The 14,869-nt window shown below is 37.9% G+C and overlaps 1 protein-coding gene across 2 annotated transcripts in view; it reads left to right on the top strand.

The window, feature by feature from the left end:
* Window positions 1–14,869, top strand: part of grid1a (glutamate receptor, ionotropic, delta 1a) — a 300,550-nt gene that overhangs the window by 262,107 nt on the left and 23,574 nt on the right. For both annotated transcript variants that reach the window (XM_075478629.1, XM_075478637.1), the window contains exons 7-8: window positions 2,634–2,795; window positions 3,674–3,793. In XM_075478629.1, coding sequence (XP_075334744.1) covers window positions 2,634–2,795; window positions 3,674–3,793 — 282 coding nt within the window. The remainder of the gene's footprint in view (window positions 1–2,633; window positions 2,796–3,673; window positions 3,794–14,869) is intronic.

Genomic DNA, 14,869 nt, shown 5'->3' with positions numbered 1-14,869 from the left:
GTACAATTATTTAGTGAAGGGAATGTATACAAACAGTTTAAACTCAGTGATTAATGGTAAACATTCATTACGAGTTATGTTTTGTACATCTCCTGTTTGGTCCATTACTGTTGATGAGAAAGCATTGTTTCCTGGTCCCAATAAGTTACATCCTTGAGTGCTAAAACGATGCTAAACAGTTTCCTTTGCCGGACCAATAAAGTAATATTCAGTTATTAGACAGGAGGAAAAGCCTCATTATGTTTGTGTTTATTTAATTAAATTTCATGGCCCAGATTTTGAAAACAGGTTACAGACTGAAACGAGCTGTATGCTATAATCTCGGGTCGCTTGCAGTGGTTGTACGACAGCCAGCATGACAGTGTGTCTTAAGTCAATTTATACGAACATACAGAAACGTATTCTCCATTCCCCTCAAACATGCTGGTCTGAGGGGGGGTCATTTTAATAGGGGTGATAAGACCGCTGTTGTGCTTTAGCCAAGTGGTATTTTGACCAAAGCATGTCTCACATTTTAAGAAGATGTCTGTAAATTGTGCCCACTTGTCCAAAAAAAAAAAGGGCATAATGTCTCTTTTAAAATGCAAAACCTGTTTTAAGTTTTAAATTGGTGCCTTCTGTAATCTTGCAAAGTAAGCGTAAAAGACTTAAGTTTGAACTCTGCTGGTCACTATAGATTCCAGTGAGTGCTTTAAGTGATTAAAAAGTGGCAAAATATTAAAAGAAAAATACTGACTCAAAGGTCTCCTCCATTGTTGATGAAAATGTTTAGCATGTTTGATTTTCATCCACCCATATCCTCATATTCAACATCATGAGCCACGTAGTTACCTGCAGTTTCAGATTCTGAGCTTTGAGAATGGTGAATGTACAGCATGAAAGCAGTAGGATTCACTTTCTTCAGCAGAAAATATGAAGGACACAAAAAATACTTGATCCAATCTAAGCACATATGCTTAAGGGGCTGTGAGCTTTATTCCTGCTGGATGCCTCAGTTTTAGTTTTAACAGTGCAGCACAAGCAAGCAGCCATGGCACATCTGCCAAGTGCCATATGACTACAAATATTAAACGATTATGTATGCAGCTGAATGTATATTACACTCCCTTGGAAAGATAATTGTGAGCAGAATGGATGCCCTTGAATATAAACGACTGCAGTGCAGTCTATCTAGGAAGTACAGACAAAGTGAATTGTTGTTTTAAACTAAAGAAAATACTTTTTTTTTTCCAATGAATCTCACAATTTCTTTCAACTTAATTTCTCCATACCTTAAATTCAATATATTTCTTTCTTACGGAAAACTACCCGCATACCACAAGCTTGACAAAAGCTTCTGAGATGGAGTTTCAGATAGTGTAAAACAAATTCTGCTCCATAAGATTTGTATCAAAGATTTATTAACCAAGACCCAAACCAAATATTCAGTCAGACAAAGATGGTTCATGAAAAATATATGCCTTACAAATCTGTCATTTTTCTAAGACATAATCATTCTCTTCTTTTGGGTTTTCAAAGTAACCTTTTTCAACCTGCCAGTAATTCCTCTCAATTGTGTGTTCAAACCCCCTCTTTGCACCACTCAGACTTTCGTTTGGCTCGATCTATCAAGAGTGTAATGGTTGCACTCCCTGTAGCTCTATTGAAATGTTCATATTCATTTTTATCCATAATACGGACAGATGGTAAAACCATGTGGTGCGTGCACCCATAGTCCTAAATAATTTACATTAAGGAGGGTTAAATATTGGGTAATGGCAGTTGAGGCATTCATCAGAATAGTTGAACATTAAAGAGGTGGCAGAGGTTTCCTACACTAATCTCCATCACAACCCTTCAGGTGTGCTGTGATCTCAGACACCTGGAGCTTCAGAGCTGAATTTCACCCAGATTTAGCCTCTGACTCGCTGACCTTGAAACAGGTGGAGCTGATTCGTGGAGCTGAATCTTACCACTGAGAGGCTTGGAGTGTAAATCTAAACATGAACTCTACGCCTCTGGAGTAGCAGCCAATATTGTTCCTGTGGAAAGTCTTCTGTTGGAGGTTTTGACTTCACTTGACCCCGAAGACCTATCAAATCAACTGTCAGACCAAACACAAGGCAGTAGACATGATTTCTGACAGCATGCTCTGCAGTTAAGGGAGACAATTGGATGGATAGCAGAGGAATATTGAACAGCATACAGTATAACTGTTTTCATATCACACCACAATACCATGATCTTTGCCTTATGCTTGTGTTATTGCACAAATTATTTCACCAGCAGGCAGACATCATTGTCCAGCTATTGAATCCCAATGCTTGGTCATTTCTTGCAAATATAAAATGCAGAAACTCATGAATAGGGAAAGAAACTGGGTTTCACGAGAAAAAAAAAAAAAAAATATGTCACTCTCTCCAAGGCAGGAGGTAAGATTTTATTCTTCACCGACATTTTTTCACAATCCAAAGTCCCAGACTGCAGCCAGACTGAATGACGAGTACTGCTGCATTTCTGCTGCGCCTTGTTTTCTGGAGCCCTATATTTTATTTTGTATCTTAGTTTGTATTTTAGTTTGTATACTTTTTCTTCAAAGAAGAAAAATCCAAAACTGCACCACATAAAATTGCTTATTTTTCCATCTCAAACAGGTATCCAACCTCTACCTGTATGACAGTGTTTTGATGCTAGCAAACGCCTTCTATAGGAAACTGGAGGACAGGAAATGGCACAGTATGGCCAGCCTTAACTGCATGAGGAAGTCCACAAAGCCATGGAATGGAGGATGGTCTATGTTGGATACTATTCAAAAGGTATTTGAGTTTTAGAATCTTTGTTTTTTGTTTGTCGTTTGGTAAGAATTTATGAAGGTTTCTATGATATTCTGTCATGGATGTTCTTATGAACAGTTGCTTTTAAAAATTCACGTCCAATAAGTTATCAGAAGCATTAGTTAGTATAAAGCTGATACGTGCAGTCAGAAAAGTTAGATGAACTACCATGATCCCTACTGGTAACTCTTATTGAGTCTTTCAGTGATCTTTATCTTTGGTATCAGGATGGATTTGTGGCTGATTCTGTGCTTTGATCTCTTTATCCTTAGGTTGCGCTCTATGTTCTCTCACTGAAATAAGGCCTCATATTCTAGACAGTAGCTTGATGTCATCCATTTCAATCTGATAATTTAATTTTCCATTGTTGCTCAGAGTCATGCTGGTTTAATTTCAAATGTGATATAAGATGACCCAATGGGGACAACAAAGCAGTTGAGGTCATGGAAACCTTCATGTTGTTTTGGTATTATTCAAAGTGAATATAATCCAACTTGTAACTCCCTGTAGCTAATATCTTGGTTGCTAGGTCCATTCATGTCGAGGCTTGTGAGAGTACAACAAAATGGAAAATTTGCATGAATCTTTTGATGATTAATATCTGCAAAAAAAGCTCCAACTTGAGTGACTTCTGGATTCTTTCCATACATGATATGCTTAATGTGCTGTATACTCATTAAAAGAAAGTTAAAAAAAAAGAAATGGAATAAGTTAGTTTTACTACATGTTTATAGAAACTAAAATCCAAATAATGTCATTAAATTTACTGGATCAGTGGTAAGTTTTTCTAAAATAATAGACGCGTACTAAATTATACTATTAAAAAGGTCTCCATCACTTGTATTCTGTTGTTGTTACAGGGACGGATCAGTGGTCTGACAGGATTGATGGACTTCCGTGCTGAAGGCTCCAATTCTCATGTACAATTTGAGATTCTTGGGACCAGCTACAGTGAAACATTTGGAAAAGATGTGAAACGGGTCAGTACATATTTGTTTTTATTTGGATTTCATGCAAATCTATTTGTTTTTTTTATCTTTTACCGAAGGCAAGCTCAGAGATTCTACAGTAGTTAGTGTACCGTATTCAGCAGAATGGTGACAGACTTTTTTTGTTTGAAAAAACGAAAACAACCCATGTCCCAGTGATACACTCTATGCATTAGATTGAAGACCAATCAATTTGAGCTTCCTCATAGAAGTCCATTCTGAAGGCCTTTAGTGGGTAAATTGTAAATTCGACTGTCTTGCATAACTGCCCTTTCTGTAGGTATGAGAGAACAACACAAGCTGTGAAACTATTGATTAAAATAGCTTTTCTTTTGTTTTTGACACGGTCTTAATGCAGCTATTTCACTACGATGATACTCATAAAAGGGAAATTAAGCTTTTTCTCATTAACCCCAGCCTTTTGTGTTTTTCCTCTCACACCAAATTACCCACACCTGCTGTCAGGCAGAGGAACAAAGACCTGTAGGACAGGATAAGAACCGAGTTCTCCTAAGCCAGAAATACAAGGTGTCCACCGGGGTTTCATGAAGAACAATTATTTATTATTATTTTTTTTCTTTTTTTTTTCTTTTGACATTGCTTCACTGAGGGGACATAAAATCAGCTGTACTGTGGTCACATTTATTAGTGGGGCATCAGGTGTGGGCATGCTCTCTCCTGCATTGAACAGATCTGCAAAAATCTTGCCTTTAACAGACCAACCTTCTTGGTTGGAGTTGGAGTAAGATAAATGTTTAGGTTTATTAAAGCAGGGGAAAAAACACCCTTCATACTTAGCCTTTTCATGTTTGATCTGAGCTAATGTGAAGAGCACAGGCATTCCCATGTTTTACTGAAAACAAGCGGGCTATAAGAGTGGATTGTGGAGTCATTACTGGGAAACACGTTTGATCTTTGAGTGTTGTGGAGCTGAAGTGAAAGATTAAGTGTGTTGTTTGTGCACTACTCTCAGCTGTAATTTGTTTGTCGCTTTTTGTCCTGATTCAGTCAGAGACTGCTCGCAGAATGAAGAGAAATTGGGTTTCTTGGCAATCTATGTAGAGCAGGACTGACCAGAAGCGGTAATGAAGATTTAATCACCACTCAGCCTGAACTGAAATCATGAAGCCAATTCATCATAATGTGGCCAGAGAGGACACACACACAGAAACATACTCTTCTGTTAATCACAGACACATAAATTATAGACAGTAAAGCCTCTCTGTGCATTCACAGATAATGTTTGTATACATGAGACATGTAGCTAGGCAAACACAGAACAAAGGCCAGGGAGCATGTCAACATGTGGGCTTATGTGTCTCTAAATCATTTGATGCAAAAGAGGTCAGCAAGGCTTGATAATGAGATGTCAAGTACTTTTAGCTCTGTCGTTCATTACCTGGTAGGTCTGTGTCTGTGAACTACTGGAAATGTTCATGTGAGAGGAAAAAAAGACATTCATTCATGTACATAATTTCTCTGTAATTACTTATCTGTAAACATTCAGTGTGTTTCTGCCCTGATTTGAAAAAAAAAAAACATAGCATGTCTTCCATTACTGTTTCTTGGATTGGCATGTAACAGTGACTCCATATTGTGCTCCACCTGCCAACCCCTCAGAGCAATCCTCATTTTGTCCCTTGCTTTTATCTTTTCTGTCATGTACAATCCTCTTCTTCCTCCTTTCCTCCTTTGTCGCTTCTTCCCTTCTCCTCTAACCTTTATCCTCATTTTTCAGCCCTGGTTTCCTCCCTCTCCATCATCATTTATCTGCATTCAGTCCATTTTCTTCCCAGCCTGATGGCTCTTAGATGAGGTGTCTTTCTGGTTAGAAACTGTAATGAAGACTGAAATACTATTTCCAGAATGGCTACTGTGAGATTTCTCCTCCACCCAGTGCTGATGCAGAGTGATCGATGCTGTTGTTGTTGTTTTGGTTTTCCGGTTTGGTCTTATTGATGTGTCAGCTCGTCACTAAGCAGATATTGCTAATGACTTCCAGCTTACATGGGGCTCTTGTGGAGAAAAGTCAATACATTTGAATGTAATTGTTACTACCTGCCAAGCAACTTACATGCATCATGCGGTTGTTATATCTCAAATGCATAGTTAATATCAAGTGCATTGATATTTATTTAAAATCCTATTTTTAATATTTAAACAAGAAATATTACTCCAGTACTGTACAGAATGTGTGCTTGATGGTGTGCAGTTTCTCAAAGGTGTAGCTCCAATTTCTCCTCATTTAATTTTGTGTCAAATTACATTTATCATAAAGGTATGATATACTGTTAATAGTACCACTGATGTGCCATATGATTCCATTTCTATACAGCCTAACCTGTACTGGATATATACCATATAGCTGCCTGAACCATGTAACTATCTTTATCAAAAGAAGTAGTTGAAGATCTTATGAAACAGCTAGAGTATTATTTGTTTCAAATAGAAACCAGCTTGACTACCACCCACTTGAAAAATCTAGTTTGGTCTGATTGGTCCATACCAATGCCTTGAATAAACACCGCCCACCACTCCACACCAATGTGTGGAGTGGTGGGCCTGAAATCATGCCTGAAATCAGACGAAATTGTCAACTCTTTTTGCTGTTTCCAGCTTCATTCTGACCCTGCCTCCACTTCAACCCATTTCTGAGTAGAGAGTTGAATTTTCTGCAACCGATAATGAACAGACCATAATGTATGTCTTAAATTGTACTGATACATCCAACATTTTTCCTTTCTGTGCCCTGCCACAAGATTTGGGTGCATCCAAATTTTTCATGGTACCTTTACCGCCACAGTAATATATTTTAACAGTTATCGTTTTGTCATCTTTTATGCTCATAGGTAATCATGTAAATGATTGTAAGCATGAAGCAAGGTGCAAGCATGGATTATTCAATGAATCCACGAGATGCTGATTGATTGATGGATCTGTGCATAATAATTTGTTTAACCCATACTCTTTCAAGATGGTGATTTCTGGCTTGAACTTAGTTGAAGGTATCTCTTCTCTGGGTATGTGATAAGTAACACTGAATTTTATTATCATCTCTGACACCTCAGTGTTTCAACTTGCCGCTTCCTGACACTTAAATGCTGCAGGGAGAGATGGTGTGTTTCTTTCAGACTTGTTTAGTCAGCTTCTTTATATTAGACATTTGATTGTACTTAAGCCATGGTAAATAGGCTAACCAGTAATTCTGAAATGCATAGATTTTGGCCTTTTAAATTTTGTTGGCTCTCACTGAGTCTGATGCTCAGCCAGAGTCTGCCATTTTATCAGAGAGACCTCTGCAAATCAAGCCTCAGCTGAAGCTTTCCGAGCTGGAATCTGAGATATACTGTATGCAACAGGCACAAAGACATTTTTCTCAACAGAAAACTAAGAATACATCTTCTTCACAAGTTAATATCTGTGTCACTCTTGGAGTTTTAGGAGTGGAGCAAAGCAAAAACGGCTTGACATGTTCCTCCATTTGTAGTAAAAAATATCCTTGTTGCAGGGCATAGCTCAATAATGGCTTGACAATGGTATTATTCCTGCCCATGGCACGAAATTCTAGAAAGCGCTTCATTGGACACCGATTTAGTTGATGTCCCTATCAGGATAAGCCAGCAACTAAAATACCAATAATACCCGCGAAACTTCCGCCATGCAGCAGTAACCTTCACAGCTTAGTGATTTCTCTCCTGAGATGGGCTAAATACCCTTTGTATCCCTAAACTCATTTTAAGTTTAAAATGACAATACTACAAATGGCTGAGCTATGATGAAGGCAGAGCAAGGTCAAAACTAAGACACAGGCACATGAGAGCCATCTCTTAAAAGAAAGGTTTTCCCTCATAAACACTTTAAACCCCACTTTTGAATGTATGTTCTGACATACACACACTTCCCTGAAATACTTCCCTGTTTTCTACATGCTATGTTCTCAGCAGTTCTCTGCTGTAAAGGAGACGTCACACTAACTCTATAAAGACTGTGATAAAATAGACTATGAAACTTAATGGCAACAAAACTCAGTGAGTTGTATATTTTAATGGGAAGAGATCTCACAATCCAATTAAGTGAAGTAAATAATTATCAAAACTAAGGAGGAAATGGGCACAAGTGGCTCTCCAGCAGGAAACACAAAAACTTATGCAAAACATTTAAAATGAAAAAGGGGGATTCAAACACTTATTCTTCTCTTCTTACAAACAAGGCTACAGAAGAGGAGTAGCCATTCTTTTTTCTTTTTTTTTTTTTAACCATATATAATGGAAACATATTTCAGACTTTAAAGATAAGATTGAAAAGGCCATTATGTGATTACTAAAGGAAAAATCAAAATAACAGTGGTAACATTCCTAAATGTATGTGCTCCTCCAGACAGTGATTGGTCCTTTTATAAAGGCTTGTTTGGCATTATATCCACTAAATTCCAGATGGTGCTAATATGTGGAGGAGATATGAACATGAGGCTGTCAAATTTGAAGTCATCTCACCCTATTCTACATAATAAGAGCTATATGATTTAAAGGCTAACATTCTATAATGAAAAACATTGGCATTAAAGATGTTTTGGAGGGATCTTTACCCAACCAGTAGGGACTATATTCATTTCTCATTTGAGGATCAAACTTTTCTTAATGTTCAAAAGACAATTCAGGTATGCAATATTGGATGATTTAAATCTCTGATCATTTATCAATCAATACAGGTGGTCATTAATATCAGCAACACCCCCAAAGTTCTATTGAAGATGAATTCAAGCATATTAAATAATAACCAGGTTAAAAAAAAATAACCTATGGTGTGGGATATTATTAAAGTAGCATTGAGGATATCAATTATTGACTTTCAAACAGGAAAAGCTTAATAATTTATACAATCAACTTAAAGGATTACAGAAGGAAAATTAAGGATATTATAGGGATCATTGGTAATGATTAGAAAGTTACAAAATGAAACGGATGAGATTTAACACTGAGCAAATTAACAGGAAACTTATATTTGTGAAGCAAGATTATCATGAGGGAACCAAAGCTATGAAATTACTGGCAAACAAATGAAGGAAACAGGCAGACAAGACTACTAACAAGCGGTGCCAGAACTAATAAAGCACAGGACAAATGACAAGAGACTTTGTACTTTTGAGGACTACGATACAAAACTAGACTCACAACCAAAACTGTATAATTAAAACATGGATAATTTTCTTAAATCTTAATTGGATGGGGAAAACAAAACAAACATATAAAAATACAGTGTAGATAATGCAGTTATCAAAGTAAAACAAAGGGGCCTTGTCTTACCAAATTTGAAAGACTATCATGTCGCTCAATTAAGACCTGTGGTTTGCGCCTCTGACTCATAATTCATGGCAATGGAATGCTTCATTATTTTAAAGTAGTTTGTAAGTTTGGATTTTACTCGATAATATTTCCACTTTTCCACACTACAGACTACAATTTTGGAGGATATGCTGTGAGCAGTGAGCCAACAGATCAGTCTATCTCCTATCTGATACAACAGAACAATTAATGCAAAAATTGACAGGAACGAATCTGTGTGTTTACGACACGGATCAACCTACTGAATGATAATGTACTTTCTTCTAGATAAGTCAATGTCCTTTTAAATAAACTTGAAACATTCACTTGGAATGAAATAGAAAATTGTGATTCTGGAAGATCACCAATACTTGTAACATAAGTGATAACAGAGATTTATTTATATTTTTACAAGTAAGACACTGAGTTAACAAAATTGTTGTTAAGGGTTTGGAAAAGGCAGGAATACAGCATATTAAATATATTTACAAAACCCTGCAAATGTGTGTGATGTAATGAGTGGATATAGAATAATATACAGGTTATACAGAAGCTTCCAGGACACGCTAAAGATCAATATTCTACATGTTAAAAATAGATGGAAAAGAGAATAAAGAATGGTTATTTCTGAACAGCCATTAATAACGATGGAAAACCACTCCCTCTCACAACTGGAGGTAATTTGAGTAGAGAAATATCATGAGATTTTTCATTAGCTCTGTCCAGAAAATGATGGAAATGGATTGGGTACATCATCACACAAAGGCCTGATCTGCTTTAAAAGGAACTGTTGATCAAGGGTGTTACTGAAATTATAATATTACAAATGTCATAGACCCTGTGTAAATGTTCTTGATTTTATGGAAAATAAAAGGGAGAATAATGCATTTAAGAAGAATTTTGCTTATCGAAAGCTAATGCAGTCATTTGAGATATTTTTTGGTCTGTATAATACATTGAAGTTAATGCAGTCCCTTAGTATTGGACTGTTGAGATATCTCCATGCCATAAAACTACTTTTTTTATCCTTGTTTGGCTAGATACTCAGGAATAAATAATTTATAATCCAATACGTATCATACAAAAATTCAATTTGATTTCATGGAGACTTTTTCACTAGAATGTTTCAAATGAGTGGAGCTTTCCATCATCATTTTCTAATATGACATCTTTGGTTCTAGATCCTTGCCAGATGTGTAGACTAATTTAACAGAAATAGAAGAACTGCATCCACTCAATTCTGGTTTCCAATACTGACATAAATGATGCAAACTGAATATAATTCTTGCCCAAGATCAGACCAAGCTTATACCCCACAAAAATCTACAATTCTGACAGTACTGTATTGGCCACACATAGTCAGCAGTAACAGTTCAGCCTCTGATGCTGGGGAGGAATCAAGTTCACTGACACTTGTTTGTATCATCCACAAGAATGTGACAGAATTTTCTTCGTAGGCATCATTGCCCTTAAACGGGAGATTTCTCATGTTGATGATAATGGATGTAGAAGCTCCCATGAGCTTTAATGTGCCACATTGCATATTGTGTCTGAAATGAGGCAGTATTTGATAGCCGTTGTATTCTTCCTACTGCTATAACTTAGTAGAAATGACATTAAATAGTCTAAAGGGTACTTCTCTCTTGCCAACAATAGATCTGCAGGGGGTTGATGGGGCTGTTGATCCAGCAATTAATTCACAAAGTACTGAGAAATGTGGCTACTAAAAACCCAAGTTCTGCCCCACTGTGTTTTAAACCATCCTTTAGCTGCTTATAATCTATCATGGAGACGGCTGCAATTCAAAGGCCAAAAGAACAAACAAGTAACTAACTTTATTGTATATTTTATTTATCTCAGCTCTAATATAGGATTGGTACAATTCCAACTACTTTGCTGTGCTTATATTAAATAATTATCCATCTCTAAAGCATAATTAGGGTTTTATGTTCTTTTCATTGCTAGCTACTGTAGCAGTGCCAAGCACCTGTTAATGCTAAAATTCCTTAGTTGATAATTAACATTAAAATTCACAAATGATCAAAAGCTATTTAAAACATAATCAAATTAGCAGTCTGAAACACAGCATTTGATTGGTCAAGTGGTATTATTATAGATAAGCAAATCACAGCAGTATTATATTATTTTGTGATGTAGTAATTTTCTAATGTCTTAATTGTTACTGCACGAAAATTGCTTTTACTCATAAGTGTTTGCATTAGAAATTAAGAATTAAACTAACTACTTGCTTATGGTTATGAGGATGAACTAAATCATATTCAGTCAAAGATAATTGGATAAAAAGTGAATGATATTCCTCAACATCCCTTAATGTATTCTTTATATTGTGCCATCATGAAACCACTACCTAATAAATGTTACCAACCTTCCCGCCAGAGTTGATTTCAAATACACATCTGTCAGGTATAGCATCATGCTCTTTGTTGCTTTCACCTTCATATGGAATATGAGGGCTTGAAAACTGAGTGAATGCTTTATTCTTTTACAAAAGCTTGTAAGTTTGTATTTTATTTGATAATATTTTCCCTTTTCTACACTACAGACTCATTTTGAAGGATATGCAGTGAGCCAACAAATCAGTCTATCTTCTCTTGGATGCAAAAGAACAATTAATGCAAAAATTGACAACTAATCTGTGTGTTTACTACACGGATCAAACTACTGAATGATAGTGTACGTTCTTCTAGATAAGTCATTGTCCTTTTAAATAAACTTGAAACATTAACTTGTGATAAATACAGGAACGATAGTAAACAGAAATGTGATTGAAACATTTTATGTTCCGTTCCTCTCTTCCTATTCCCACTACTCATTTCTTTTTTCTTTTTCTTATTATTCCCTTCCTGTCCCTCTCATCTAGATTTTCCATTGTCTGACATGGTTTTATGGAGTGAATCCTGCCTCACGTTGCTTATTAGAGGTTAGAGTGATAGAATGGCGCCGTGTCTACCAAGCCCATCTCCAGTATATCAGAGCAGATAAGATGTCTCTTCTCCTGACTAATTTAAATGGCCAGCTTATTTTTGCACCGTGGTTCTGCTGATTAGAGATTAAAACAACTGGCACCATTCCATCATTGGGATCGAACAGGCAAAGAGGCACATAAGAAGTACAAAAGTGTGTATTTTATGGCTTTGTATAGATAAATTGTGATTATATACTTGTGCTTACAACTGGCAGGATGTTGCTGCGAGTGTACTGAACACAATAGACTGGTCCTGCAGCAGACACATCCTCAGTTTAAAGAAAGTTCTCCGCCTCTGTCTGTTTCTCATGTGTTCACTGATGTACAACGACAGTGTAGACAATAATTTATCAAATCCTTTCAGGATTTCCACATTGTGCTGCTTCAGACTCATCTATGTACAATTCTCCAAAGTTCCTGTTGAATTCCTGACCCAGGAAGACCCCATGTACAAGTGAACTGCTAAGTGTGATACTTTGTGGGTGTGGGAAATGTCATCTTCTGAAATGTGAGATCACTGATAAATTTTGCATATTTTATCACTATTACACTGCCTTTTGTGATGATTGCTGATCCAAACAGATAGCCAAACTATCAGATAAACAACCTTAAAAAGTGAAAATTTCATGCCATAGGACCTTTAATATACTGCAGAAATGTTCTTACATCCTTCCTCAAATCTACACCTTTACACAGTGTGTGTGTGTGTGTGTGTGTATGTGTGTATATATATATATACTTTCATGTCAGTCAAAGGTGTTTGGCTCAATGTGAAGCTGGCTGGCATGAAGAGCTTGTCAATATGTAAGCACTTCTCGCACTGAATTGGCAGGGAAAGATGAACAGAATAGCTGTGACAGCTCAAACTGAACTGTAATGTCTATAATGATTCTGGTTAAATCGTTCCAGGAAGTTTAACTAAATGCTTTCTGTAAGATTTTCAGTGGATCCTGTAATTGAGACTGTTATGGTGCTATGAAACTTGGGCTATCTGACTTCATACCTTTTGTCGTTTTCAAATGGCCATTGGGATTCTTCAAGTCCCATTACAGAGGAGTATTTATAAGGTATGGAGTACCATGACCAATTGCTAACTATCACTTCATGGGGAACTGCCTTTGATGTGAAGGGGCCACAGCTGCCAGGAGTAACTCTAAACCATCAGAGAGGAGCCAGCTGTGCCCAGCACGCGACTGGAAGATGCTGGCAGATGTTGGCAAACAGCTGGTTTTCCCATCAGAGATCGCCACTACCACCTTGAGGCCTGATCTGGTGCTCTGGTCACCCTCCCTAAAGAAGGTATACATGGTCGAGCTCACTGTACCCTGGGAGGACTCAATAGAGGAGGCATACGAGCGGAAACACCTGCGGTATTCCGAGTTGGTCGCAGAAGCTCGACATCAAGGCTGGAATACTGAAGTCCGCCCAGTGGAGGTTGGGTGCAGAGGCTTTGTGGGAAAATCTGCCACAAAACTTCTGAGGGACATGGGACTTAGGGGCCAGAGCCTGCGCACAGCCGTCAAAGACGCATCAGAGGCAGCCGAAAGGAGCAGCCAGTGGCTTTGGCTGAAGAGGAACGACCCCAGTTGGGCCCCCAAGTAGTGCAGCAGGAGGTATGCGGTCAGCCAGCCTAGGCCTGACTCAGGGAACTAGACGCCCCTGCCATGCATAGTCCCCTGAGATGTTTGCCAACAAGTTGACTTTCAGGCTAATTTGGCTTGGGACACAAGCTCAGGACTGATCACCCTGCAGCTGGCCGCCTCTGGAGAGGGTGTATAGTGTTAACCCTCTGCAGTCTAAAGCCTGATTCTTACTCGGCGCAACTGCGCAACTGTTCTGGCTCGAGAACCATTAATGACGTCATCGAAAGCGCCAGCCCCTTCACAGTTCCTTCAGCTCATAAGCGCAGTTTGCGCCGAGTATGCGTCACATTTGCAGTTCTCTCCAGACCAGCGGGGACAACGTTGACCCAGTGTAACTTCATAGACGTGTCGTACAGATGTTTGTAGAGGCGCACCCTCTCGGTCACCGCGGTCTCTGCAGTGTTCATGTTTCCTTCCTAGTCAGCTGTTTCCGGTTGAGCTTGCGCGAAGTCAGAAAAAAAGTTGTGTGCGCGACGATTTTTTAGCTTGCGACGGGGGGCGTGGCGGAATTTTGGGTCACGTAACCGTTTGCGCCATTTGGACCAGGTAGTAAGAATGGGTCAAAGCGAGGTTGCGCCAAGTAAGAATCAGGCTTTAAGCCTTTCAGAGACTTTGAGGCAGTTGTCACCACCTTGACATTTTCAAGTATTTCAACTAACTGTAAACATCTATGCAAAAGTGACACATATGGTTTTATTCTGAAAAGCCTAACAAAAAATAATATGAGAGTAAAGTGAAAGTAATACAAACAAGTTTTATTTAAATTGAGGGTAAACACAACTGTACAAAAAACAGGTTTTAGAGGTCTTCAAACAGTGCAAGAAAACACACTATAAATATATCTAGCCAAGACTTTTGAAAGTTGAACCTTGTAAACAAAAGTGTTGGCTGCATAAAAGTAAAAAGTGCAGTCAGAAATGTTTTTTTGTTTCCACACAAACTGTAAAAAAGTAATTGTAACTCAAGGCAGTGTCTCTGTTAGTTGAATACTAATTAGATGGGTGTGTAACACCCCTTATGCCCCCACCCCCCTGTCACTCTCCATGTGATAATTGTCCGTTGGCAGAATTGCCAACTGGCTGAATGGGGCGTGTTCTCACCTGTGAATAGCCACTCA

This window comes from Odontesthes bonariensis, chromosome 2 (genome assembly GCF_027942865.1).
Source record: "Odontesthes bonariensis isolate fOdoBon6 chromosome 2, fOdoBon6.hap1, whole genome shotgun sequence".
Lineage (NCBI taxonomy): Eukaryota > Metazoa > Chordata > Actinopteri > Atheriniformes > Atherinopsidae > Odontesthes > Odontesthes bonariensis.
The sequence above is the reverse complement of the archived record's forward strand: the minus strand, read 5'-3'. Positions and strand labels throughout refer to the sequence as shown.